Source organism: Calliopsis andreniformis, chromosome 9 (assembly GCF_051401765.1).
Source record: "Calliopsis andreniformis isolate RMS-2024a chromosome 9, iyCalAndr_principal, whole genome shotgun sequence".
NCBI lineage: Eukaryota > Metazoa > Arthropoda > Insecta > Hymenoptera > Andrenidae > Calliopsis > Calliopsis andreniformis.
Genome location: NC_135070.1, coordinates 5,164,708 through 5,192,377, shown reverse-complemented (window position 1 = coordinate 5,192,377; position 27,670 = coordinate 5,164,708). Strand labels below are relative to the sequence as shown.

Sequence of the window (27,670 nt, the reverse complement as noted above, 5' to 3'; positions counted from 1 at the left end):
TGCTGTAAGCTCATTGGTATTCACCGTATCGAACGAGTTTTAATTATTATTTGTTTTCACTCACATGACTGGTAATATAACTAGATTCAAGTTACGTGAATTGATTTCACGGTAACTCTCTATAAGTGTAACGCCCACTTTTTAATAAGTCTTCGATAACTTTTAGGATTCGTCGAGCCGAAAGTGCTAACAGCCCCAATTGCAAGCATAACAATTTACGTGATATTAATAATTAAAAATTGCTTTGTGTGATTTGGACGTTCGAATTTTTAAATATGTTAGTGATTAAATATTTTAAAATTGAAAGATTTGCGTGATTGAAATTTTGAGTTAAAAATATCTAGATTTCAATATTTGAATATTTAAAACCCCGATAATGCAAATATTTGAATAGGTATTGGAAATTTAATAATTAAATAATTTAGATATAAAAAATATTAATACGTGGAGATTTAAATATTTCAAGATTTCAAGCTCCGAATATTTAAATATTTGAAAATATATAAATCTTCAAATTTTTAAATCATTTGAAGAGAAGATAGAGAAATTTAAATTATTAATATGCTATGAATTACTAGCCACATACCCTCACATCATATTGCCAAAGTGTGTGCATTACATTTAAAGAATAATTTTCTTGTTTCTAGAAACCTATGCTTTATCATTATAAACACCAATAGCCCATAAATTTGTAGGAAAAGAACACTGTAAATCGTTCACTCTAGAAACAACTCCACGAGCTTACTCTTGCAAAAAGGATTCTCTAGCCGGCGAGTTTCCTGTTTCTCCTAGTTCCCTCGCCACGCACACTTCCCTGCAAAAGGCAAACGCGCAGAAAACCAGATGGGGATCGAAAAAGTTATTAGATTACCGCGACGGGAATTAACGCCGACGATAGCGGTTAGTCGACTCGTTATCTTTAATCCCTGTGGCGCACCTGCTGCGCGCGGTGTCCACGCACATGTGTGCGCTGCAGTTTCGTATGCAGAACAGACGACGATAAGTGCGTGTCTCAGATAAACCGAGGAGAAGCGCGGGAGGAGTATAGTGACTTTTAAAATTCACTCACGCCACGGAGAAACGAATAGGCGCGAACCATCGTGATAATCCTCCTCCCCAACTCACTGAGAACCAGTGGCGTAACGCGACACGTCTTCGTGGCACGGGGGGATCGAACGCTGAGACGTCATCAGCATTGTCGACATTCACGCTACACAATACTACATACATTCGAGCATTTTCACCCTAATAACACGACCAATCTCGAATCTCGTTCCAGAACGTGCATCCTGAGAACCTGCGCGAGGAGCCTCAACTCGGCGGGAGATTCAAACGAAGAAAGGGGCGGAGCCTGAGGATCTCAAGCAGGAGGCCTAGTCTGTATCGGAAACATTGGTACACAGGAAGCAGACCTCCGTCGTTCGTGAACCGAAGAACAATTAGCCATCTCTTCCAGCGCCTACGCAAGAACAAAGAGTCGCAAAGAGTAATAAAGAGCTAAAGCGAGGCGTGATTCGGTGGTAGCAGGAGAAAGGAAGAAACGACACACCGCAGGCATCTCGCGCAAAAGTCATCCTCGACGATCGCAAGCACGATTCCCTCGAAGGATCCAGCGGATGTGAAGGCATCTCTCGCGGTGTCGCTCGAGTGAAAGGCTCCACCGTGCACGCGAGTGTGTCATCCGTTCGTACGCGAGTCCTGCGGTACCCACGTGACATTTTTACGATGGCACGTTAACGCGACTGCGATCTGCCGTGACGATCGTTAGCGGCGTGTCTCGTGCACGATCTCCGCTGGTATTTGAGGGAGACACGCTCCTCTCGTGTACTGCTCGTCGCCCGATTACGTCTCCCGCTGGTGATTCTCTCGCTGATGCGAACGCGCTGCAATCGAGCGCGGCCCAATCGCGTGGAGAGGATACGAGGTACGCCGTGGGACGAGTCGTTCGTTCTGGATGCCTGGTGACGCGCAACTCGCCGAGTGCTGCATCCCCATGAAACCATCTGCGCGGCGTTCCTTTCTTCGCAGATAAGAGGAAACAGAGGTGCACATAAACTAGTGCAAGCTAGTGCCAGCAAGTACAAGCTAGTATAAACTGCTGCGCCACGATCGACGATCGATAACGAGGAATAGATATAGAAGTGGCTGAGGAAAAAGGTGGCCTGCTGATCTAAGGTCCACGTGGAATCGAGAGTTAAGGAATTTACGAGGTGAAAAGTGAACCCTTCGCATCGCAATCTTCTGTAACGTTTAACGCCACCAGTGTACCGAAGCATCGCGGCTTTTGACCGACGACACAAGGGCCAACGAACTCGAGTCGACTCAACACGGTTCCTCCGGCGTTCCACGCAGATCCGCGCGGCCGGACGTCCTCGAACCTCGGACACGAGTCGACTCGAGCGGGTACAAGCGTCCAGCGAGCCTGTCGACGTCCTTCCTGTTGTCCTTGGTCCTCGGTGAAGGGGACCGATCGGCCCTCGTGGTGTCCTGGGGCCGCAGATGGGAGCTGGTCTGACGGAGCCCGACAGGGTGGCCAACCTCGGAAAACGACACCAAGCCGCTGCACTTCCGCTCGAGGCGTTCGCCGCCAGCCCCCTCCCCGCTCGTCTACCGCCGCCTGGCTTCTCCCTCCTGAATCGGCCGCACAAACCCGATCAAGCTGGAATTGATGGAGTTGGAGAATATCGTGGCGAACACTGTGTACTTGAAAGCGAGGGAAGGTGAGTGGCTGCTTTGCATTTATTTCAAGTAGGAGCGTGAAAGGAACCTGGAAGATTTTGTTGCGTTGCTTGTCGTTCTAGGAAATGGAGTTAGCGCGATGGAGGGTAGAGTATAGGAAGTGGTGTGTGGTATGTCCACTGAGGGGGTCATTGACGACTGATCGCGCTGTAGTGGCATGTTTAGAGTCTGGTCACACGAGCATTGACGGACGTCGAATTTTATAGACAGTTGTAGTTGTGTCTTTGTTATTTTCAGCTGGGAAAACAAGGGAAAATATACGACGGACGTCGTGACGTCTATTACAGCGCGAACACACAATAGTGTGTGATAATAATCACACGTCACATAGTATAGCAAATCCATAATGTGAGCCGAGGTTTTCCCCTTGTTTTAGACTTATTTAGCTGTAATATGAAACAAGTTTGCCATAATATGTAACGTGATTCCACGTGACGTGACAGTAATGTGTTTGCACCCTTATATTAACGCTCGTGTGACCAGGTTCACATCAAACGATGCATCTGAAAGCAAAAAGCCAAATCGATATTAAAGATAGATGAAATTTAGAAGACTTTGACGATTTCACTTTGCAAAATTTTGTTTCCAATTCTTCTATAATTAAAGATCTTCTATAAGATACGATTTTTCCATCATAATTCCATACTTTCATTTTACAGGGCCACCATTTTATAACAGAATGCAAAATTAAAATTCGACGATCATCAAAGACTTCTAAAGTTTATCTGTATTTGATATCTATTCGGCTTTTTGTTTTCAGATGTATCGTTTGAGTTAGGGAATGTTCACAAGCAAACGCCTAAAAATAAAACATGTCTCCTACTAAAGACAATGTCTCCATAAATTAATAATGTTTCATCGTGAAAATTTAGAATAATATAGCTAAGAAATGCATCTTTTAGTGAGAAACATTTGGCATCATTTCCATTGACAGTTTTTATTAAAAAAATTCTTAAGCTTGTAAGTTTCCTTTGGGTCTCTAGGTGGATGTAACTCCTTAATCATTTAGAATAGTGGACATATGTATTTGTGGTTGTAAGGCAAAAGCAACGTGGGTCACTTATTGGTATTTGTGAACACTTCTTGTGAGTAGTTTTCAGTCTTAATTCTGTATATCTAATTCCATTTTTATACGGTATATAGGTGTTCCTTTAAAAAATGGTGCACGAAAACTATGCAAGACATATATGTATATTATGGACAAGGTGATCGACAACAGGTGTCAGAAATTTTAAGAGGAGATTCTACATGCCAAAATAAGACGAAACTGAAGGTAGACGAAATTGCATTTCAGTTTGAGAAAACGCCTAAATACGCGTGAAATATGTCTGACTTAAAACTTATTCTACTGATTTTATTGTGTCTGGTTTAACTACTGCATGCTAGCAGTAGAATGAGTTCTAAGTCCGGCACTTTCACGCGAATTTGAGATGTTTCTGTAACAATTTATAACTCCGAAACAAAGCTTCAAACACAATTTCGTCATTCTTTATTTTCATTTTATTATAGTACGTAGTATCACTCTTCATAATTTCTGACACTTGTTATCAACATTATACAGTCACTACAAAACAATAGAAATTTTTGACATAAAAGTTCAATAAGCTGTTTCCAATTAAATTGTATCAAATCTTCAATTTAATCTTTGTTCGACTTTGAATAAAAATTTGCCATTTGAACTATGTTAAACCAAAGTGAAAAGGAATCGATTCTTTTTATGAATCATTAAATTAAAATTGAGGAAAACGAATCCGTATAAAGACAGAATCAGGTGTATTGTAGGCTCATGTTTTATCATATTTTCGTTTCTAAGAGAAAAATTCCTTTGATTAAATCTTTTTTATTAAAAATGTAAATATATCGTATAGATTTTAATTAAGGTATAAATTTATATTTTTTGAAAATGTTAAGTGCTTTACCTTATAGCTACAAGTAATGTTTAGAGTAGGCTATATGCAACGCTAATAGGTTGCCGATGGTTAAACAAATAAGGGCGACAAAAACGGGTATATTTTCGCTTATTCTAATTGCTGTAATAAATAATTCTTTATGCAATATGTGCCACAACTTTGCTGCAGATTTTTCCATTACTCTATTTTTTGTTCCTTTCGTGTGCTAATGCTATTTACTTCTTACATTGTAATAAGACGGTGTAGAATCAATGTTTTCCCATATTAACTAAGTATAATTATATTGATAGAAATTTGGAAAAGTTTCAAACTTTAAACTTTATTCACCCTTATGCAAAAGAACAATTTGTCCTAAACATGTAACTTCTATTATTATTATATTTTCCACATCTTGTTCCAGACACATTAGTATGTATATTAGATACATACTAGAAAGAAAAAATGAAAAGAAAAATTCTTAGCTTAACATGTATTAAGAAATATGTAGAATTCTTTACAAGTCCTTTCAACGAATTTTTCCCTTAACTACATTTTCAATATCTTTAGGATCACAAGTGCTAAATTTCTCCACAAAAGTGTCGTTCTTCCTAAACGAATACAAATTACAAATGAACATTGATTCCTTCGCATAAAGTGGGTGTGATGCGCCCATTAGTGAATCGACGAGTCGATGGAAAAATAGAAGAAGTGAATTCTAATTAGCATAGTGCCGAAGCCGCATCCTGTACGTGTCTATTCGTCGAAGAATTGCAAGCCTGTTGCGTGGCTAGCAGAAAAGTAGGTAAATGGGTTCGCGTGATGCGCCAACGACGTCAATGGGCTTGTAATCGCATCGCCTTGGTGAACTTTATAAATATATAAGAGCAGAACGAGCACTAACGCGACGCCTGTAAATTACGTAAGAACCGCGAACCCGTGGCGGGTTAATTACGAGGGCGACGTTTCTATCGTAACCGTGGACGCGACGGGGATTAATCGCTGCAAAAAGAAAGGCAAGGAACGCGAAAGGGGTGGAGGGGGGACAGATAAAGAAGCAAGAAAAATTGTTTCCATTAGGCGGGAGAAATTGTTTCGTTTTCATCTTGGGAAAAATCTTTAATATCTTTCTTTTAATTCGTTGGCCACAGAGTGTTTCACTGTGTAGGTACTTTTATGTGGATGAATACTCGCTATTTCAATAGAAACCAAAGATCAATTGATGCCATATTAAATGTAGTTGACAGATGAAAAGGAGATAATTTTTTGTGAAAAATAAGTCGAAAGTATAGAACAGAATTTGTTCATATGAGACTGTGTATCTGAGAAAATCGAGTGTGAAAATTCGATAAGTATCTGCTTACTTACATACATCTGTATTTAAGCATAATCTTCGTTCATCCAATTCAATAAACCATTGTCATTCATTTATTCTTTTTTTGTATTTAAGTGCAAACAATGTCAATTAAGATTTTAAAGAATAATGAGTAAATTTTAATAATATATGTCTTATGTCTAGTAGTTTAAGAGATGCTGAAAGTGTCGTTTTTGATATCGCTGCATTATCAGAAACACTTATAAAAAAGTTATTGTTAAATCAAAGAAAATTCTCATACGTTAAAAAAAAGACACTTAAAAAAACAAATTTGACTGTATTATTGTCAGTTCACGATTTTGTAATTCATCAACTTAAACTTTGTTTGCGATATCAAGGGTGACATTTTTAGCATCTTATTGTAAACTAAAATAAATAAATTACTGAAAATTGCCGCTTATTGTTCTTTGAAAGTACAACAAATCTTTACTGATATTGTCTATAATGGAACAAAAGCAGCGCCGAGTAGCGTTGTCTAGCGAAATTGAGTGAATGAAGCAAATTGTATCCAATATAATATGTAGATCAGTGCATACATATTTATCGAATTTTCAAATTCAGTCTTTTTTAGCACAAAGCTCTACATGACAAAATTTTCGACTTATCTTTGTGCCAGAAAGCACTTCCTTTTCGATTGTATCACGATTTCGAAAACATCTATAGAATAAATAGGGTTGTAGTAAGATTCTGATTTTTTTTCTTTTTTATTAAACTATACCATAATATTTCATAAGTTAGACTTTATTTCCATCGTCTCGCAAATTTAGCTTCCAACATTATAGTTTCGAAACAAATTATTAGTGCATAAATTGATTTCACAAAAGTGTCTCTTAGACTCTATAAGTTCGCTATTAGTAACAAAGTTCGAGTCAGCGACGAATAAAGCTTGTATACATCAACTGTAGGAAAAAGTTAAGAGTGTTCTTTAAAAAGAGTGGAGTAACACCTTGAAAACCTTTTAGTGCCTGATTCTGCGCGAGAAGTGATTTGTAGAGAGGAGAAGTCTAGTACATGTTGTCCAAAAGAGAAAAAACATTAAATTCGACAACTCGAAGGTCAGGTTCCCTCCTTGTAAGAATGACGAAAGAATTTTCGTAACAACCCAACACGACTGTAACGCGATCGCTTTTGAAAACTCGTACGTTCGAGTGATAAGAATAAGAAATCGATGATACACTTTACTGTACCGTTAGATGCATACGTGACCTGGTTGCATTCGCAGTTTTGAAAAGGGAGCGACGATTATTTTAAAGGATCACGTTTCTCTTGACGCACGTCGACTCGTCCGACAAATATTAAATTCAAAACTATATAAAAGGTGTCGGCGAGCTGGTGATGCAACCCGAAAAGGGATGGTGCTACGTGAAAAAAGAAGCGAGTCCAAATGAGAGAAGAAATAATGCAATAACGATTGTACAATACTGATCAAACATTCAAAAACACATCCTAAGTAAATTTCTTTCAAGACACTTTTAAAAATTATAGCTAAGTATGTTATTCGTGTCAATACATTAAAATCATTAGCTATAGTATTTGTGTAGATATAATTTTTTAAATTCAACTCATAAAAAAATCATTATTTCTTAACACTTTGATTTCCACACCATGTTCACTAAAAATTCTATCACATACACAGTGATTTTAATTTTAAATATTACTAATTTTATTCATTTTTATACTCATTACTATATTGCAAATTTTTATGCAATTTCATATTTTGATAAATACAGTTAAAGAAAGCAATTTGAAATGAAAATTTTGTTTATCTTTCAAATACTATAATTTTTACTCCGTTCCATAATTTTCTATACATTTCAAATTTCCAGAAATGCATAGAAATCCGCAATCAACTCATTATGTTGTGTCCCTTTTGTCTAATAACTTTCATTATAATCCCTTGTAAATGTAGTTCGTAGTAAGTAAATAATTATACTATTTATTCATAATAGTATAGAGATTGTCACACTCGTGTAGGCGATATGGCAATCGCAGTTAAGTAATTAATTTTAAATTACAATTTCAGTACGCCTATTTGTATCAGTAAATGTGAAATCGAACTACGAATGGAATGAATTTTTTCTCGCTAGAATTTAATTGGGAAAATAACTCTCGCTTGTAATTAAATTTCATTCTTGCAAAAGTCGAGTTTTCAAGATTTCCAATCACTTTTTATTACGTAGAATCAATTCTCCGTGATGCCTACTATCACTTTACTAACTACCATCACACTTTATTGCCATTACTCCATTCTATATACCCGCCATTCTGTTTCGTTCCAAGTTGAAATGGTTATTAAGCTAAAATAGTGTTTCACATCATAAAGAAAGCTCGTATAAAAGTCGCGAAGCCGATTTATCATTGTCACTGTGCTCCTAACATCGTTTCGCTAACAGCCATCAGCGACATTATTTCCTCGGCTTTCTATCCATCGTTCGACAAAGGCCAGAGAAGAAAGAGAGGGGGCACAAACGCACGGATCCCAGAATTAACTTCGTTCATTAATTTGCAAATGTATTCGGGTTGGTAGCGCCGCGTCATTGGCTGTGATGCCGTAATACCTTTATGGCGCTTTAAAGATGAATGAACCGTGCAGGCCGCAACCTTGCGCGATTATTTTCACGAATACTTTCTCTGTCCACCGACCGATTCCGTTTCAGTTTAAATAATGTTCATCATTAATGAAGAGAAAAGCTCTGATGCTAGGAAAATGAATTTCAATCCAATCGTCACTTTCTGACGGTTGATTATCATTCGGAATTCAACACTTTCACATTTTGAAATTATTCTTCCATCTTGTATTGTAAAGTTTCATGAGAAAAATATGGGCGAGAAAACGCGTAAATTCGTACAGAGAAATGTCTCTTGTTTTCTGCAAGCTTATTACTTTTTTATAGCGAGGAAATGCTGTGTACATCGTTGTTATAATATTTGCTGTGTATTTTTGATTAATTTATTCAAAGGTACGAGCACATACGTGCGCGCGTGCATTTTTAAAAATTCGTATGGTGTTTATATGCATGTATGCATGTACGTATTATTCATGTGGTAATTTGAATTTTGATTGGCAAAGATGTAATGAATATTGTGATGCATAAATATTCACCCCGAAGTTTCTCATTGAGAACAAAACGAATTTGATTACATTGAACAAGTATGTCAGTTGAAACAAGAATTAAATCAGCTTCAGCTAACAATCATAAATTCATTCCTGAAAAGGTTAATGGATATTTCATTTTATAATTAGCACTATTCGTCAAAATCACTAACACTGTGGTTTAAATACATACATTGCCAGTTTGATCGTACTTATATGTATCATACTAAACTGCAAGGCAATTTCAATCAATAAAATTAAAATAAAAATGACAAGAGAAATACCTTTGAATTTCATTCTTTGAATTTCATTCCACAAAATTCAGCCATACAGAGATCAGAGTAATTAACTCCATTTTTTGAATTTTTACAATTTTAGTGCCAAAGCGCTTGATTAATACCTAACTGTTTATACAGGGTGTAATAAGTATACATTGAAATACTGATATTGAAAATCCGAGATCCATTTCCCACAATCATCTTGAATTTTCAAAGCTTTATGACAGTAAAATCATAAGAGATATAATAAAATTTATTAAGCCCTTTTTGCTCTATTTCTAATCGTCAATGAATTTGTAAACAGAATCCTGTGATCGTTAGTTTAGCATATAGATACATTAACCTTAAGGCATTACTATTACAAATTGGAGGCATATTGGACGTTACGTCATAGGACATTTTGTGTTCCATTTGAGCTCCCCTACAACCCCTTAGAATACTTCAACGTATACTTGTTACAGTCTGTATACAAAATAGATACAAAAATTTCTGCTTCGTGAAGTTAATCAATTTGGCGAATGAGCGTTTCAATCAACCGATTTAATCTGCATTCAGGAAGAAAAATCACATTCATCTACATGCCGCCAAAAAGGGGTTAATGTTATTTAACGAAAGTGTACGTCCAGTACAACAGTTCATTCATACCCACCAGTCCCCAGAAATCAAGCCCAATTTTGTTTAAAAAGCAACCGCCTCTCGTTAGATCTACTCTGAGATCCGAGCTATGGCACGCTCGCCGGACGCAGTGAGGACGTAATCGTTCCGAGTCCCAATTCAATTAACAAAATTGCCACGGGAGAGAAGCTTCGATCTCGAAGATCAAAGGCGGCCCAAGCCACCGCTATAAGAGATCGTGGCAACCCCTCGGTGATTTATCGCTGGACTTCCCTTTCTTCTCCGCCAAGGTGGCGAAGGAATGCCAGTCCACCCCTCGAACTTCCGTTCGCGCGTCGAACGATCGACTGCACGCGGAAATGTAATCACTTGTTCACGGAACCGCGAAAAACCGAAGGAGGGAGACACTCTGCCCTCTCTCAGACGGCAGCTTGGCCTTCTTCGGGGCGACGATCGATGATGAACGCGTTTCGAGGAGATTTCGTCCCGTCCCCCGTCCCCTCCGTTTCCCCCCCTTTGCAACGAATGAGCATCCTTTCGGGGCCTCGAAAGCCGATTGGAGCCAGCGCGCTTGAATCGCGTCGGATGAAAGACAACGTTAACCCACTTACAGCCCCGTGAAGGGGTGGCGGCGTGATTCCTGATGCGATGGAGGAACGAAGTCGATTCTTCGAGGCGAAGCGAGTTGAAAATGTCGAGTTAGATTTTTGCTTAGGAACCGTTCTGGGGAAAATGCCGTTGTGAGGTATTGTTAGTGAGGGGATTGAATTATTTGCGACAGCTACTCGTGTAGGCTAGGTGAAATGAAATGTAAGGGCAAAGTTCTTTGGATTATTTGTAATCTCTAATAGGGCATAAAAGTTATCTTGTGATAGTGATTTTTTAGTTGTCAATATCTGATTGAAGGAATTACGTAAAAATTATTTTTTATATTTAGCTGTTTCTGTTACACAGGTTGAGGTCACGTAACTGTATTATCTGAATTTTCTTGTAAACTGTTTATTGCAAGAACAAATGTTTTTAACGAAAGGTGTTTGGTATCAACTTTCGTTTGAAACATTTTTTCATGCAACAAATAGTTTAAAGAAAATTCAAGTGATACAGTTGTGTGATTTGCCCTGTATAGTTAGCCTTCTTAGATATTATAAAATGTTATGAATTCTCTTCCAAAGTGATACTAAGTAATAGTATGTAATGATATTTTGTCAAGAAATTTTGTCTATCTTTCTAAATGAATTTCATTGTTAAAAGAAACATGATAGTTCATTTTTGGATTTAAAAAAATCAATAAATACAAAATCCTTAAAATATTTTTAAACGAACATAAAATTTAAAGGATTAGACCTTACAACATCTCAACAATTCTTTTGATAGAAATGAGTTATCGCAGATTAAATTTGCAAGATCGAAGGCAGATTTTGTTGCTATTAGAAAATAATGAAATAATTCTGATTTTAACGTTCTACCTTAATGTTTGTACATACCTTTTATTCTCTTTTATGCTGAGTTTTCTATCTGTCTGTGGGTGTTGATGATCGAGTATACAGCGATTAATGTCCTTAATAATTATTTTTTTGTTTATATATACCTATAAACTGCTAGTACGGAATATTAGTTTTCAAAATAAATTTGAATATAAAATAAAAGTTTAATGATTTAAAATTATTAAATTAAATTTCTTTTTATACGAGGTCGTTTTATAAATTATTGTATCCTTCATATCTTTCGGAACAAATCAATAAAATACACAAGCGAATGGAACCTACTTTTCATTTACGTAGATATAAAATACAATTACCATTACTTTTAATAAAGAAATTGCTGAATAATTCATGTAAAAATAATACAAAATATAGCTGTTATTTTATTTTAATGACCCCGTAGTTTACATCTTCACAAATAACAATTTAAAACCCCGTTTTTATGATCAGATATATCTTGACATATCTGATCTAACAAACTCTGAAGATCAGGAAAATCAGATTTAAACCAAATCGAAACGAAAAAAAAAATGAAATATTAAAGAGGATATTACTGACATGGAACAAGCTAATAATAATTACTTTAATAAAAAATTTTAATTCCGTTAAATTATTTATAATACTAACTTCCTTCTCCCTATCTTATTTTATCATCAAATACGAAGCATATTTTTAAGTTTGATGTGCATCGGTGCTTCAATAAATATTCTAGTTCTAACGGTGATCCAAGTGCAGCAAAACCAGTTAACAGTTACTACAACTTTATTTTTCGACAATTTTTTGCACAAGCTTCCAGAAATTGCGTCCAGTTCTTCCTCCCATTTCGCCCCACCCCTAATAAACTTGCAGTAACAAGTCTCGTAATTTAATTTCGGGGCATTCTCGAGAATTCGATTATTTGGAGGTAATTTTCGCTACGCTGAAAGCCACGAAATGTACGGTCTTTAAACTTCAGGCTCGTGGAAACTCCTAAAACTAATAATTACAGGCTCGCAAAACGGAACCGTGCCACTTCACCTGCGGTTAGTCGAACCGAGAAACTATTTTCCACTAGCCCCGTCGCGTATCGATTATCTGCGAGACTGTTTCCATTCGCGCAGCTCAACGGAAGCGTCGAAAAGCGGATTCAAAAGTCGCCGAACGCGAGCGATTGCTTCTTATCGACACCGCGCGCGATCGATTTTAATTTCTCTCGTTTCGTTTCGTTCGTATTTGTGTTGATAAATGCTTCGCTCTTCCTCCCCGAGAGCTCGAGATTTTTCTTTCGAACTAAAATAAAATCCAAAAAAAAAAAAAAAAAAGAAAAAGAATGTCTATCGTCTCTTAAAGCGAAGCTTTTGCAAGGTTCGCCCTCCCTTTTTGAACGTCTGCCCTTCGAATCGTCGGTGAAGTGAATTGAATGGGATTGTTGGACCGAATTGACTGCGTTGGCGGTGACACTAGATTGAAGTTTTTATCCCCGACATTTTTGGCTGAATGTATGGCCCAAAGAAAGAAGCATTCGTATGGATGGCCGAAATAGATTGCGTGTAGTACACGATGGCGTCAGATGGAGAGGGTTGGGGAGCGATATCGAAGGGCTGTAATACAAAAAGCCTTCGGACGCAATCGCGTGGACAGTGGAATTTTTTATTACACCCATTTACAGAGGGGAAAGATATTGAATCGCTTTGGGAAGATGTAGTCGAGGCTATAAGAAAAGATCAAGAATTAATTACGGATATTAATTTCGCCCTCGAAATGTCAAACTAACTTTCACGTGTTTTTTTTTTGTTTCAGGCGGTGGTGACAGCAACAAGGGGAAAAGTAAGAAATGGCGGAAGATACTTCAGTTCCCACACATCTCCCAATGCATCGGCCTAAAAGATAAGCTTGGTGAGTCTCAAAGTTTTATACGTATTTCAGGTTCTGAAGAAAATTAATTTTTTATAATTATGGCGTAGTAGACAGATGAAGAGACGATGAGTTTAATAACTTGAACGAAGGTTAAATTGGATGTTTCATTTATTATAAATAAATAAAGTAGCTGTTTCTTCTTGATCTTCTACTATAGTCAGAGCGAAAAATATTGGTTGTTGGAGATCGCTAGGAAATCGTGCCCCACTACGTCTAGCTACTCTCACTACCAACATTCAGCTGCCCTTCATTACCAATATTTGTCGCTTTGGCATTGTTTCAGAGAAAGATTTTTAGTAGTAGAAATATGAAAAGTGAACATTTGACAAACTCTCTATCGCTTCTAAGATTTTATTTTTATATGAAATTTCTTTAACTTCTTAAAGGATGCATTTATTGAAGTTAGAAAAAAGTGATTCAAGTTTTTTTTAATTTTACTTATGCAATATTATCCTTACTATACTAAGATAAGGTCACTTAAATCTGAAATATAAAATTTCAAAAATTCTGAAGTTTGAATGTTCAAAATTTTAAATTTCGAGAAATTGAGAATCTCTGTCTTAAATACTCGAAAATTTGAAATCAAGCAAGTTGAGAAAATGTTACGTAGTATTACAACTTATAACTTAATTAGTAACCTTGTCTTAGTGTATTAAGTAAGGTTTAATTACCTGATGGAATTTCTCACTTTCTTCTTAAGAGATTTCCTAATGAATATTCAGTGCATCAGACATATCTTTCTTAACGACGTTTGAATATGAAAAGAAAAGTCAGTACACACATAATGTGTTTGTATCCTTGAAGAGTTTAAATATTGTACAATACTTCTGCATTATCGCATTATTACATATTTCGTTGCAGACGAGCGTTGGTACTGCTCGCTAATAAGACGCTCGGTGAATCCTACTTTACATCGTCTAATCTTCCTGTTCTAATCCGACCAGCGATAACGGTAATAAGATGACGATGATAAGAAGGATAAGCACGAGAGCACGTCTCTGGCAGACACGCCAATTAAAATATCGAGCGAGCGTTGTAACAGACGAGTCAGTTCATGAACTCTCGATTTCTCTCGCGTAAGATATTGGAATTTCAATTGTAAAGAAAAATAAATTCACATCGTATCCCATTAATTAAGCGTTTCAGTGTCCATGACCTATATACGATCTATACTACTAGTATCACGCGACACGTTCAAGTGGCCACATGTGACACGCATATTTTTATGAAGCATTCGAGATAGTAATGAAATAGGTAACTAATTTTTCGACATTTTTTTTATAATCGATTATTGTTAGTATAAAATATGGATCTAAAATTGAGATACTTCATTTACAAATAATTTTTTCCCTTATTAAATCATAAAATTTGTAATTAATTGACAGCATATCTACCCTCCATTACTGATCAACTTACAAATTATTGAATCAAATTATATAAAGCTTATAACAGAAACACGAAAATATAACGAAGAAGAACGAAGGAGGTGGAGGCTGGATAGAGAGACAACGTTTATCCCGCTCACCCACTCAGATAAGAAGCTGTTGGAACTTTGTTGTCTCAGTTAATTAAACCGTAATGCTCGATCGTTGTATTGCCGTCGAAGAAATTATCTCCTTTCGAACAGCTCGAGGGCCTCTTCGATCGAGCTCGCTTCGTGGCTTCTTGTTGGGGATAATAAATGGGGTTAGGGTAAAGAGAGAATCAGGGTGTATTATAATTGGAGCATTATCTAGGTGATTTTTAGTCCATTTCAGTTGAGAGTATTGTTTAATCCCTTGCCTTATAATAATTACACTCGTAATACGAATGCTTCAAATATTGGAGCAGACAATGGTATATCTTTGAACTTGGTAAAGAAGGCGAAATTATATTATAGGTAAAGGTTTATTCATTTAACTTGTAAGAATGGTTTACCTACTGATTATTTAATTTTGTATAAAGTAACTTAAATGTATACAAACTCTAAGAAAAATCGTAGAGCAAGAAGTGTTAAGGAGATTCAGTTAAATTAAATTTTGTGATCAAGAGAAAGAGTTTAATAAACGTAGGGTTGAGGATACTTCAATTTTGAAATATGTTGCATAGTTAGGTTTAAAACATTAAGAATCTGGTCCTAGGTTTAGAAATTCATCCCTTTTACCCAGCACAACTATGGAGAGAGTGAATACGTAATAAAAAGTGGTAACTAAACAATATGATAGGAATAATAATCTTTTAAAAACCTCAAACAGTTAATTTTGTATCAACTTAGTATAACTAAATGACGTACATCCTTTTGGTCAAAAGTTTACTTTTCATGTAAACTAAACCAATAATGTGACTATTATCATTAGACTGCACATTTTTATGTCAATATATATTTTTGAAGATAGTTAAAAAATGGAGCCTAAATAAAAATTTGTTTCACCCCTCAAACATTATAATTTGTACTTCAATTCTCATATTTTGCATATTTCTATGTATTATACACAATCTATTACTTTTCACTCATTTAAGGTTCCCAACACATAAAAATCTGCAGTCTAATTATCACGTAATAATATCATTAAAATTTCTTGACATTTTTAATTACTAACTTGACGATGATTGTAATATTATTGGTGTTAATGCAATTAAAAAAATGAATGAATGAAGAAACTTCATTACTAGTTCAATGAAAAATTTCTTCCTTCAATTCACAAAGTGATTCCATACTATCGACCGATAGCGTGTACGCGTTCTCAATGATCTGTTCAATAGTCAGTCTACTGTATCGAGAGCTGAAGTCTCTTTAATTTAAAAGCCAGAAGTTCAAACGAACCATGAATTTACATATTTATATTCTTCGTTACATATGCATGGTGTATTCGTCCCTTATGGTACATCCTGTAGAGATACTCATGAAGCGAATATCTTAATGCAATATCTTAGGGAGGAATGTTACTTCTCTTGTGTCTTCAACTTTATCCGTTTAATTACGCGTCGCGTGAACATCCTCGCGAGCAGAAGCTTCCATAGCTCCTCAATTATGAAACGTTACGTCGTGAACCGTGGGATTCGGAGGATGGAGAATTAATCGAGGTCGCAAGGGAATATTCTCGACGATGTCTCGCGTGGCTGCGTGGTCGTCGAATAGAGAAGCCAGGAGACTTCGATGCGATTTCGTGATTATCGGGAATCGCGACGGCTTTGAAATTTCGCTGTTCGCTGGCTCGATTGGATTCGCGCTGGAAATTAATTCCTGCGAGTCTGTCGTACACATTGCCTTATCACAAATAATTATCATGTTAAGTTCGAAACAGATGGAACACAACTTAATGCCCGAAGTAAATTTAAAATTGCACAGGCAAACGATATTGATAGTTAAGTTACATCGAATACTACCAGTATGTATAGTAGTGCATGTTTAAATTCCAATAGAGTTGTTTCACCTAAATTCTAATGATTCAGCGCCACTGTTCATTATCTAAAGGATCAGTGTAACCTAACTCTACTAAACCTATTCAAACTCGAGTTTTTTCCTGAATTAGGGAAATTATTTTAAAACTGTTGAAATTTACCACATTCGAGATCAGTGTATTCTGCTACGATTATCTCACTCAGTAGCCGACAATAGTCTCCTAAGCCTTAAAATCAGCGCATAAAAATAACTTAAATGTTGTGACCTTAGCGAATGAGGAAAACTATCTCCTGACCCACCAACAGGTGGGTGATGGGTCTCCAATGTGTTAAGCGAGCACTGCTTAATAAATTTAGGTTTCTCATTCAATAAATACATTACGCTATTAAACATTGAGTATATGAATCGCCTAGAAAAAAGTAGTCCACTTTAATCTTAAATATTGTTAAATTCAAATTGAATCTAATGAGATTCTCTGAGATAAAAGAGATTCAAGTTGAATCTCTTGACTGAAATATTCTAAATAAGATTTTACAATTCGCAAAAATATCATGTCTTCATCGTATGAAAATAGAGTATTTGTTTAGACATCAGGTACAGCTATGTGGTGGACCAGCAGCCGATCGGTCGCTTGTTGTTCAGGCAATTTTGCCAGGACAAGAAGCCGTCCTACCATCGGTACAATCTCTTTCTGGACGCGATCGAGAAGTACGAGATCGAGATGGACGAGAATCGCACCGAGCTGGCAAAGGACCTGTTTGAGCAGTACCTGAAGAGAGAGGGCTCGGAGGTCGTCGACATCCTGAACGACTCCTTAATAGCTCAGTGCGAAGAACGACTCAGCACCGGCGGGAAGGAACTCTTTGTCGAGATCGCGCAAACCGTGAAGAACTTCCTCGCGGGGGAGCCTTTTTCAGCTTTCCAAACTAGCTTCTATTTCTACAGGTAATTCCTAGATATAAGAGTCCTTTATTATCTTTCTTAAAGATAATCCTGAAGCGTTGTACCTCAGTGTGATGCTAGATAATCAATGGATGGTTCACACAATGGAGGCCTCGTTAAATGTTCAACTCATGGTCTAGGTTGCATGCATTTAACGAAGTCCCACTGTGCATTAACTACGTAGCACTTTACGATATTTCTACAGTTCTTGTTCATCTAATTAAGACTGCTTAATATCTACATTATAAAATTGGAGAGTTTTATTATCATTTTTTTGCGATTTGACGCTGACAGAGATTGTCATCATTAGCAAGATTAGCGACAGAACGAACTTTTTGATCTAAAAATCAGAATTCAAGAAAACACAAGCCCATAAGACAGCATTGAAGCTGAAAACTTTAAACGCCAATATCTCGGAAACAAAAACATATGACTTAGTTCGTTCTGCCTTACATTCACTGAATTGAGTCTTAACTTGCACACTGAAATCTGAATACTAATATAATAACCTAATATTTTAGAACACTCTAGATTTATTCCCCACATTTTCAATAATAATGAACCCTCATCAAAGACACTTCGACTTAGCTAACATCTCCATTCCTCAGGTACCTTCAATGGAAGTGGCTGGAGGCTCAACCAGTAACATACAAGACCTTTCGCATGTACAGAGTCCTCGGGAAGGGCGGTTTCGGCGAAGTTTGCGCTTGCCAGGTGCGGGCGACCGGCAAGATGTACGCGTGCAAGAAGCTAGAGAAGAAGCGGATCAAGAAACGAAAGGGGGAGGCGATGGTGCTGATAGAGAAGAACATTTTACAGAAGATCAACTCGAAGTTCGTGGTCTCGCTGGCGTACGCGTACGAGACCAAAGACGCGCTTTGTCTGGTTCTAACTATCATGAACGGCGGTGACTTGAAGTTCCACATCTACAACATGGGCGGGGAGCCAGGCTTCGACATAAATCGCGCCAGGTTTTACGCCGCGGAGGTGGTCTGCGGTCTGGAGCATCTGCACCTGCAGGGGATCGTGTACAGAGATTGCAAACCGGAGAACATTCTGCTGGACGATCACGGACACGTGAGGATCTCTGACCTCGGACTGGCCGTAGAGATCACCGAGGGAGACATGGTGAGGGGTCGAGTGGGCACGGTAGGCTACATGGCACCGGAAGTGATCGACAATGAGAAGTACACCTTTTCGCCAGATTGGTTCAGCTTCGGCTGTCTTTTGTACGAGATGATAGAAGGCCAGGCGCCGTTTCGGGCGAGAAAGGAGAAAGTGAAGCGGGAAGAGGTGGACAGGAGAGTGAAGGAGGATCAGGAGAGGTACTCGCCAAAGTTCACCGAGGAGGCGAAGAGCCTTTGCCAACAGTTGCTGAAGAAGAGCCCGAAGAATAGGCTGGGGTGCAAGTGTGGCCGTCACGGGGCGAAGGAAGTCAAGCTTCACAGCTTTTTTCAGTGTTTGAACTGGAAGAGAGTCGAGGCTGGTATGTGGGAACCGCCGTTTGTGCCGGATGTGAGTAGGTGTCGTTCAGATCAATCCTCTTCTTGCCGTCCTTTCGTTTAGAAGTCAGACAATCGCGACTTGGTTTTTAAATGTATCTAGTCTTGCCATCATTTCTGTTGCAAATGTATCGGGTGATTACAAGAAAATGGGAAACGTTATATTTAACCCTCCCACGCTCAGAATTGCATTCTATCTTACAAAAACTGAATGCAACGTTTGTTTTTCTATAATGCTAAACCTGAGAACCTCGAATTATTAAATTTTATAGAATCATTAAATTTTACGTGAAGGTTTTTAGTTTTCTATCATTAATGACTAATAGAAAAAATTTTTCTTACAGGCCAAAAAGTTTGGTCCTGAAGAAGTTGACTAATCAAAATTTAAATATATAAAAAATACAGAATGCATAGAGGATGTAAAAATACCGAAAATATTCAAAAGTAAAGTACACGATAGTGTTTGGAATGTGAAACAAAGCTTTATTTAGTTTCCATTATTTCAATTGCATTTATGAAGACGTGAATTTCCATGAACAATCCAGAAATATCTAATGAATCATATCCAAGGGTCTTATTCGAAATGATTACCTTCTACCTTGATGTGAGCTAGCAAACACTGCAGTCAGTCAACATCGCAACACGCACGCTTTATAAGGATATTTAGGTGTAATCACTGTTCATTTCTACGAAACACGTGTTGAAACTGGAAATAAAACCTATCACACAGACTGGAAGGTATATTAAAACTCTTAATAACGTTCAGGAACAAAGATGGATTTCCCAATGGAATTCTGTTCCAGCTAACGAAGCAAAAATACAAGAGTGATTACGAAACAACTTTTCAGAGTTCATTACTGCTTAATACGTTCACTTCCAAGAAATTTTTCTAAATTTGTTACACTTTTTATTCGTGCAGAGATATATTACTAAAAGTAAGAATATTTTATAATTTAATTTTTCTCATTTTAATTAAAATTTTAACTATATATATTAAGCTTGCTTAAAGGTTGATGTATGTTAAGATATACTTATACAGATGTTTCTAGAAAAAATTCAATTTAACATTCAACAATTCAAAGTATCTGCCACCAGTAATCATCACGACGATTAATGTATTCAAAATCGAAATTCAAATTCGCTAAACTACACATTGTGATCAGAATTGGAGAATTTCACCTATAGAACTACTCATACAGATCTTTATGGTTTGAAGAAAACATTGATAAAAGCAGCTCGTCAAATATCCTTACAAATCGTACACGTTACTATAACTGGCCAGCCGTAGGGATTGCAAGCTCATATTACAGAAAAGAGTAGTTACTTAGAATCCAATCCTTGAATTTTTTCTTTATAGCATAAATCAATAAATCGTGATTACTTAAAGATATAAACGTCCTTTAACGTCCTTTAACGTCCTTCATTTTCTTTTTATATCACCCAATATATTTGCAACACAACTTATGTCAGGACTACGTATCATACGATAAACGAATTTTTTTTATTCCACGTTTTAAAGTATCTGTCCAGGTCGTGATTTCCTTATATTAAAAGAAGATTCATATAATCTGTAGAGATCATCATCGAGGAACAATTCTATTTACAGCCCCACGCTGTTTACGCTAAGGACGTTTTGGATATCGAGCAGTTTTCCACCGTGAAGGGTGTTAATTTGGACGCTACCGATGACACGTTCTACAGTAAATTCAACACCGGCAGCGTTTCGATCCCTTGGCAGAACGAGGTGAGCCTTTTAAGCACGATTTTCATCTATATCGAGCTGCAAAGTATACGTCATCGTTGCCGTCTCTTGCATCTGTCCACTTAAACTGAAAAATATGGCTCGCTCGGAGTATTCGTGTACGTCAGAGGTCGCAAGTGGCTCGGTACCGTTGCTTTCATTTAACCGAACCTATTTTAACTTTAAAGTGAACTACCCGCTCCACTACAGTTAAACTTTATCGTGTCGTCGTTATCTGTCAAAGAGGCGTACTATGTTCTGCAGATATTTTCTGTAGATGGTATTTTCTATCTTATTCTTCTTTCGTTTCAGATGATAGAAACTGAGTGCTTCAAGGAACTGAACGTGCTAGGCCCTAACAACACGCCCACTCCAGATCTGCTGATAAATCACCCTCCACCAAATAATGAAAATAGAGGCTGTTTCCCATTCAGAAGACAGGTGAATTGATATCCTAGCTTTATTTTCTTTGGATTAGTTGGTAGAAGATTAAGTTTGAAAAATTCGATAAACATAATACTTCGAAAATTTAAATCACAGCTATTTCACTGCTTATGTTTTAATTAATGAGGAAATTTAAAAATTTTCGTCTTTTGATTTTTTCAAAACTTTCGTTCTCCAAAAAAATTTCTACATACTTGAATTCATTGAATTTTTAAGTTTTAGCTCGTATTATCAGATTACAGTTTAGTTAAATTGATTCAACTTTCCGTACATGGTGTTCGACAACAGGTGTCAAAATTTTTGAAGGGTGATTCTACATGTCAAAATAGGATGAAAATCAAGAATGACGAAATTGCGTGTGAGGCTTCGTTTCAAAGTTATTAATTATTCCAAAAATGTCTAAAACTCGTGTGAAATGTGTCTGACTTATTCTACTAAATTCACTGTGTCTAATTCTCGTAGGCACGTCAGCAGTAGAATAAGTTAGGATTTAGGAGTCAGGAACATTTCACTCATACTACAATCATTTTCTAAGCAATTAATATATCTGAAATAAAACCTTAAACGCAATTTTGTCATTCTTGCTTTTCGTCCTATTTTACCACGTAGGATCACATCATAAAATTTCTGGCTTTTATTGTTAAACGCCCTGATTGCTAAACAGAATGCACATTATGATGGAACGAATTTCGTTTCCAGAAGAAACAGAGCGCGCGTACAAAACAAATACCGCTGTCGGAGTGCCATTTGCTAGAGCTGTCGCAGAGTCAGAACTCGGAGATGCCAGCCAGCTGATCCAAAATGAACGCGAATAGTGTGAATCAGCCGACATCGTCATCCCTACGGCGTCGTCGCTGCGGACGACGTCGACGGGCACTGCGATGCTGCCCGAAGCTGCTTTAAAACCCAGGAAAAACGGCCCTACAGGTTTTGGTGCCGATCCTCAACGCGACGACTCGTCGCGCTCGTCCATGTAAGAATGGTGGCACACTAAACACACTTTTCTCAGGTTTCTCGAAGCAAAGAAGAACTACACTTGAAGAGCGACTTGTCGATATTTATTACGGTACACTTCAGTGTGTATTTATCAGTCGTATTTATTCATTCTGCAACAGGAACGATAAAACTAGAAAATCGAATGCCTTCAGTTTTGACAGAAGGAAAGATTGAAATTTTGAAGCTTGGAAGGAAACCTCACAAGCGTTCTAATGTGTAACAACGATGATTAAATGAAAGATTACTGCTACTAGTAGTGTCGTATTTGTTGCGAATGAATATTCCTGCCTACTCATACCTATAACACATCGAATTATGATTTGTCGCATACGAATTTGAACCGGGAGTGTACTTGTAAGCGTGTGCAATGTGCGCGTGTACACTGTGCATGGAATGCACCAACATATACACAAGATCATTCCCATTGAACAGTCAGAGAGCGTACTGTATCGAGTATTTCCTGTCTTGGCCATTTTTACACAATGTACATTTAAGTACATTAACTATCGATACAACATCCATGACGGTATGATGTAGCGTTCACACGTTGACACGTGTGTAATGCTAGTAATGTATGTAAATGCATTTAGGATGCGAGAATATGGTGGGGATAATCGCTCAATGGCCTCAGGCAACCAATAATTTCTTCAGAGTATACCCAGGTGGACGGTTGCCACGTGTGTATCAGGTGTGTGTATTTAATGCAATCAGTGCACACGAGAGGCGCGTACACGCACGATATATATGCAATGCGATAAGGATGATATCATTGGAAGAGAGTATTATACGCGTAGAAATTAGGGATTGTATTCATAAGAAGAAACGTGAATTTTTCGTGAATTAAAATCCATTCGATTCTCATTCAATTATTCAACTCATTAATTGAACATTGTTGTAATGAATGCGTATGCTGGCTCAAATTAATTAGAGCATCGCTTGTTTATCCACTATCCTTGAATCTTAACGAGATCATCCCAAGCAAACTCCGAAAAATCGATACATGAAACATTCTCTATGGTACGTTCTTCGTTCTCAATTTCTGCTTGATTTTGTCTTGAATTTCCAATTTGCGTGAATATATGATCCTTTAGTTATTTTGAGCAGCACAATTACATTTTACTCGGTTTCGTTAAGATTCTTTTCGATACTAGTGGCAAAGGGGTCGAACAGAACGGATTGCATTTAGTCTAAGAAGTCTGCGTTTTGATAATACTTTCACTTTTTGACGATTATTTGCTGTCGATGCGACAGAGTGCTTGTGTATATAATTCTTTTTTAGTACATCTAATTTCCTTAATGAGGAGTAACCCGTCCTGAGATACGCACAAAACGGTAGTGATTGTTTTTCTTCTCTATTTTTAAATGATTCAGTTCAGTGCGATGAATTGATTAGAAAAGATTGCACCATTCGATCGCGAACGATTGAACATGCACCATGGCCTTTTCGAGAAGCGATGAATCGCACAGATGACGAAACGTACACGAATAGGCACATACAAAGATATATTTATACAAAGTCGGGATAAACGCAGATGCTTGTAGCGTGTGATAGAACTTTTTTCTGTCGAAAATTGATAAAGGAAATCGATAATGCTTCAACGAGAAACGAGGCTAACAGTGAATCCAAGTGCGTCTATCTCGTCACTTGTTCTGTTAGCCTCTGGTTCTCGTATTCTTCTCTTTTCTCACGTTAATTCTGTTTTTTTTTTTTTTTTAAGAATTGTACAATATGTCATTATCGAAACAAATTTTATCGTACATTACGAATGAACTGCCAAGTGAAATAGCGATTAAAAGAAATATAAAAATCGATACACATTTTTGACTGATTTTAATCGATGACTCGGATGATCACGCACAGTTTTTGTTGTTAGGTTTCGTTAATTCTGAACAGTCATTTGACAGTCCATTCGCTGGTAATATTTATGTACCATTGCATATTTAAAATTAAACACGGCGTATATGTGTAAGTAAGCGGTAACGATCTAGTAATTTAAACGTATTAATAATTAATCCACGAATAACGGTGCAACCCTCCTATATGGATAGAACATGATCATATCTATCATTCGTCTCGACTCAATCAGTAAACGTTCTAGCGCATTAATAATCGTATTGACTCCTTAGAAAAAGAAAAACAACAGTACGATCGCCAAAAGCAAGAGCGACGTTTAACGATTGAGTTCGAAATTTTCAATCGCTCACGATACATCGTGTCATTCGTACAAATTGCGGTAAAGTTCTTCATTGTACAGCCACCAAAAACGACTTCGAGAAGGATCAGAGATTACGTCACTTGAAAAAATTACGCGATTTCTGATCGGTCAAAAAATTGTTTCAGAAATCGGTAAACGATCGAAGAGACCAAAAGGTGCTTCTTTTCTGCACAAGTACTTTGCACAAGTAATGATATCGTTCAAGTGAAAAAACCATGGAGAGGGTCACTTCTCGAATCGTCGAGGTGGTTCAAAATTTAGTGACGTAATTTTTCATTACTCCGTATATCGTAAGTTAGCCTAAACAGACTAATCACTAACGGGGGAAGAAAGAATATATCGTGTAACGGAGACTGCGGTAGTTTGATCCATTGTTCGCGTCACGCCGCCAAAGTGTGGGTTTAAACTGACACTTCCGATTTTTGTAAAGAATCTCTTACAAGGGGATCACACGAACATCGAGTCACCAATTTGACTCAAGTATTATACTTAACGTATATCTTGTACAGTCACTCGCAAGAGCATCTGTTTAAAACTTTTGTATTTTCCATACGTTCAACACGCATGAAAAAACGGCGCGTGACGATATAGAATTCGCGTCTTTCTTGCGTTTGAAAGTTATAGTCAGGGCGCACGTTCGCAGAGGAGCGAGTTTCGAGTGAAATTGGTGACTTAAATGCCATGTTGTTCCCTTGTCAGTGCTTTCGACTGTGATTTCTCTGATGTCCTCCAAACCATTATTAATTTATTAACCTTCCCACGAGTTACCGGATGGCTACTCGTCTCAGTAACTCGGTAGATCGTGTCCGACGAGGAAAGACGACGATGCTCGTGCGTGTCTTTTGCTCAAAAAAAGAAAGAAACTCGTTTGGACGACGTTCTCGCGAAGTACCTCGAATTCTGGTGGACTAATGTCCTGGAATCTCGTTTTGTGGTCGTCGAGTAGGTTTATAGCATTTTTTTTTTCTCGTTCTTCCTTGGAAGAAACGTGTCTTCGTCCATTCGCCAGTCTCATTGTCTATGTTGTAAAGTATGTATTTAGGGATTTAATGTTCTTCTCCTTTTCGTTTTTATCGAATGTTTTGTAAATTGTATCGTTTCGTGTGCTGTAGGGAGCGATACCTCTTAGAAGAGAAAAAGGGGAAGCGACGACGCGAATAATATTGAATGAAACCATTCCACTTTTCCGTGCAAGTGTCCGAGTGTAACTGTTTTTACCTTCTCTTCGCGCGACTTTTGAGTGCAATGTTGAACGCGTGTGCGCAAGTTGGGCACCTCAAGTGGCATTTTTATTAAATAAATTGCACTGGAATAACCGATAAATACGAATACAGAGTTGTATTTTTTTAATTTTGTTTCGCTTCCAGAAGTTACGAGTCATTTTGATTTGAGCATCTGCACAGATTTGGTATTAGAAAAATGACAAAGTAATATGCTTATGTGTAAATAAGGCTAATTTTATATGTGATTATTTTTTCTAATTTTCTAATTTAACTATTCATTTAAAGTAATGAATTACGGACTAATCTTAGAACCTGGAAGTTTAATATCTTGCACAATTCAGTATTGTTCAAACGATTAGAAATAATTCAATCAATGAGATGAAGAACAGTACAAATCTAAAATTAACAATTTTTAAATAATCTCGAAACTATATCTGGACTCTCGAGCCCAAATGTATTGACTGTAAGTCACACATAAAACAAGTGGAGTTCATACATTCTGGCTCTAGGGCCCATACGTGTATGCAAGATGCACAGAGCTATATGTTAAGACCATGTATCTCGAAACATGATTTTTGGACTTCTACTGTTCTTCAATTCAGGATTCAATTATGCATTCGTCTATCTACTTAAACTATTAAGTCTATACATTTACGAGCCTAATTAAGAGCCTAATTACCAAGAATTAAAAATCTTATTTATGTATATTAACGTACGATTGAAAAACGAAGAATCGTTATTTATAGTCAATATTGATTTGTTTTTATTCCAGTGCGATTGTTCAGTGCACCGACTGCACAAAACTCTTGTCGCTGGAGCGGACAAGCGTTTTCATGTGTGTTCCCGAAGGAGAGCAGTAAAGCTCTGTAAGCACGTGAAGGTTCTCCTTTGTACATACATATACAATAGTAACGATATTAATGGTATAACTATAGTAATCGCGGAACAGGATTGCGACTAAGTATATAGATGCGTGTTTGTATAGGTGCAAGAAAGGAAACAGCGGTAGGAACTTCATCATCGAGAATCATTCGCGAGATGCGGGGAATACCGACGTGAGATTATCATTGTATTTATATCATACACTATCTTTCACGATACTTTTTACCCGCCGCCATGTGCAATTGTGCGCGAAACTATTCGCGCAAAAGAGAGCAAGGTTCAATTCGCATAAATATGTTTCACGAGTGCAGTGGGAGTAAAATAGTATTTGAAATAGGTCAGTCGATTGTCCTCTTTCGTCGATATTTTTCCTTCTTTTTACAAAACGATAGAAGTCATTTTCGACGAATATCTTTTTAAAAATTATTGTTTTTCATTTTCGGGAAATTTTATTTTGTCCCAAAACAATGTTACAGAGAGAGAGAGAGAGAGAGAGAGAGAGAGAGAGAGAGAGAGACATGCAAGATTATTGGAGTATACGATTTGAATTAATTGTTAGCTTTTATTACAAATACTATTTGCACCCGAGATTGCGTATAACCTCGGTTGGATCGAGGCCAGTGCGAAGTATAACTTAAGTTTCATAGGTCGCGCGATGAGCTTATTCTTTGACTTTACGGAGATCAAAGTTATCAGTCGTCTAAATCGCGTTATCAATGTGGCCTGACGTGCAACGCTCAAGATGTTTCTCATTGTTCTGTTTGAATATATTCAGTCAAACGAGCGTGGGAAGAGAGATCGCGGGTTTTACACCTAAGTAAGGCACTAATCGTGAAATTTAATAATTCTCGTGAACTACACAAGTTCGATCTTTATGGCTCTAGTAGATAAGAAAAAGCGGTACTAAACTGATTAGTGCTAATCGAAATGAGCTTTGATATTGCTGATTCAATTTATGTTACTCCGAGTTAAATAATC

General features: G+C 37.3%; 1 protein-coding gene across 2 annotated transcripts in view; it reads left to right on the top strand.

Moving 5' to 3' along the window:
• Gprk2 (G protein-coupled receptor kinase 2) overlaps positions 1-27,189 on the top strand; it is a 36,094-nt gene extending 8,905 nt beyond the window's left edge. The window contains exons 2-8 of one of the 2 annotated variants that reach the window (XM_076384613.1): positions 1,280-2,720; positions 13,248-13,343; positions 17,334-17,691; positions 18,297-19,203; positions 20,797-20,934; positions 21,244-21,372; positions 22,078-27,189. In XM_076384613.1, coding sequence (XP_076240728.1) covers positions 2,669-2,720; positions 13,248-13,343; positions 17,334-17,691; positions 18,297-19,203; positions 20,797-20,934; positions 21,244-21,372; positions 22,078-22,170 — 1,773 coding nt within the window. In that variant the 5' untranslated portion in view covers positions 1,280-2,668 and the 3' untranslated portion in view covers positions 22,171-27,189. Of the gene's footprint in view, positions 1-1,279; positions 2,721-13,247; positions 13,344-17,333; positions 17,692-18,296; positions 19,204-20,796; positions 20,935-21,243; positions 21,373-22,074 lie in introns of both variants that reach the window. The other variant, XM_076384612.1, reaches the window with a different exon arrangement.
• Positions 27,190-27,670: the final 481 nt, after the last annotated feature.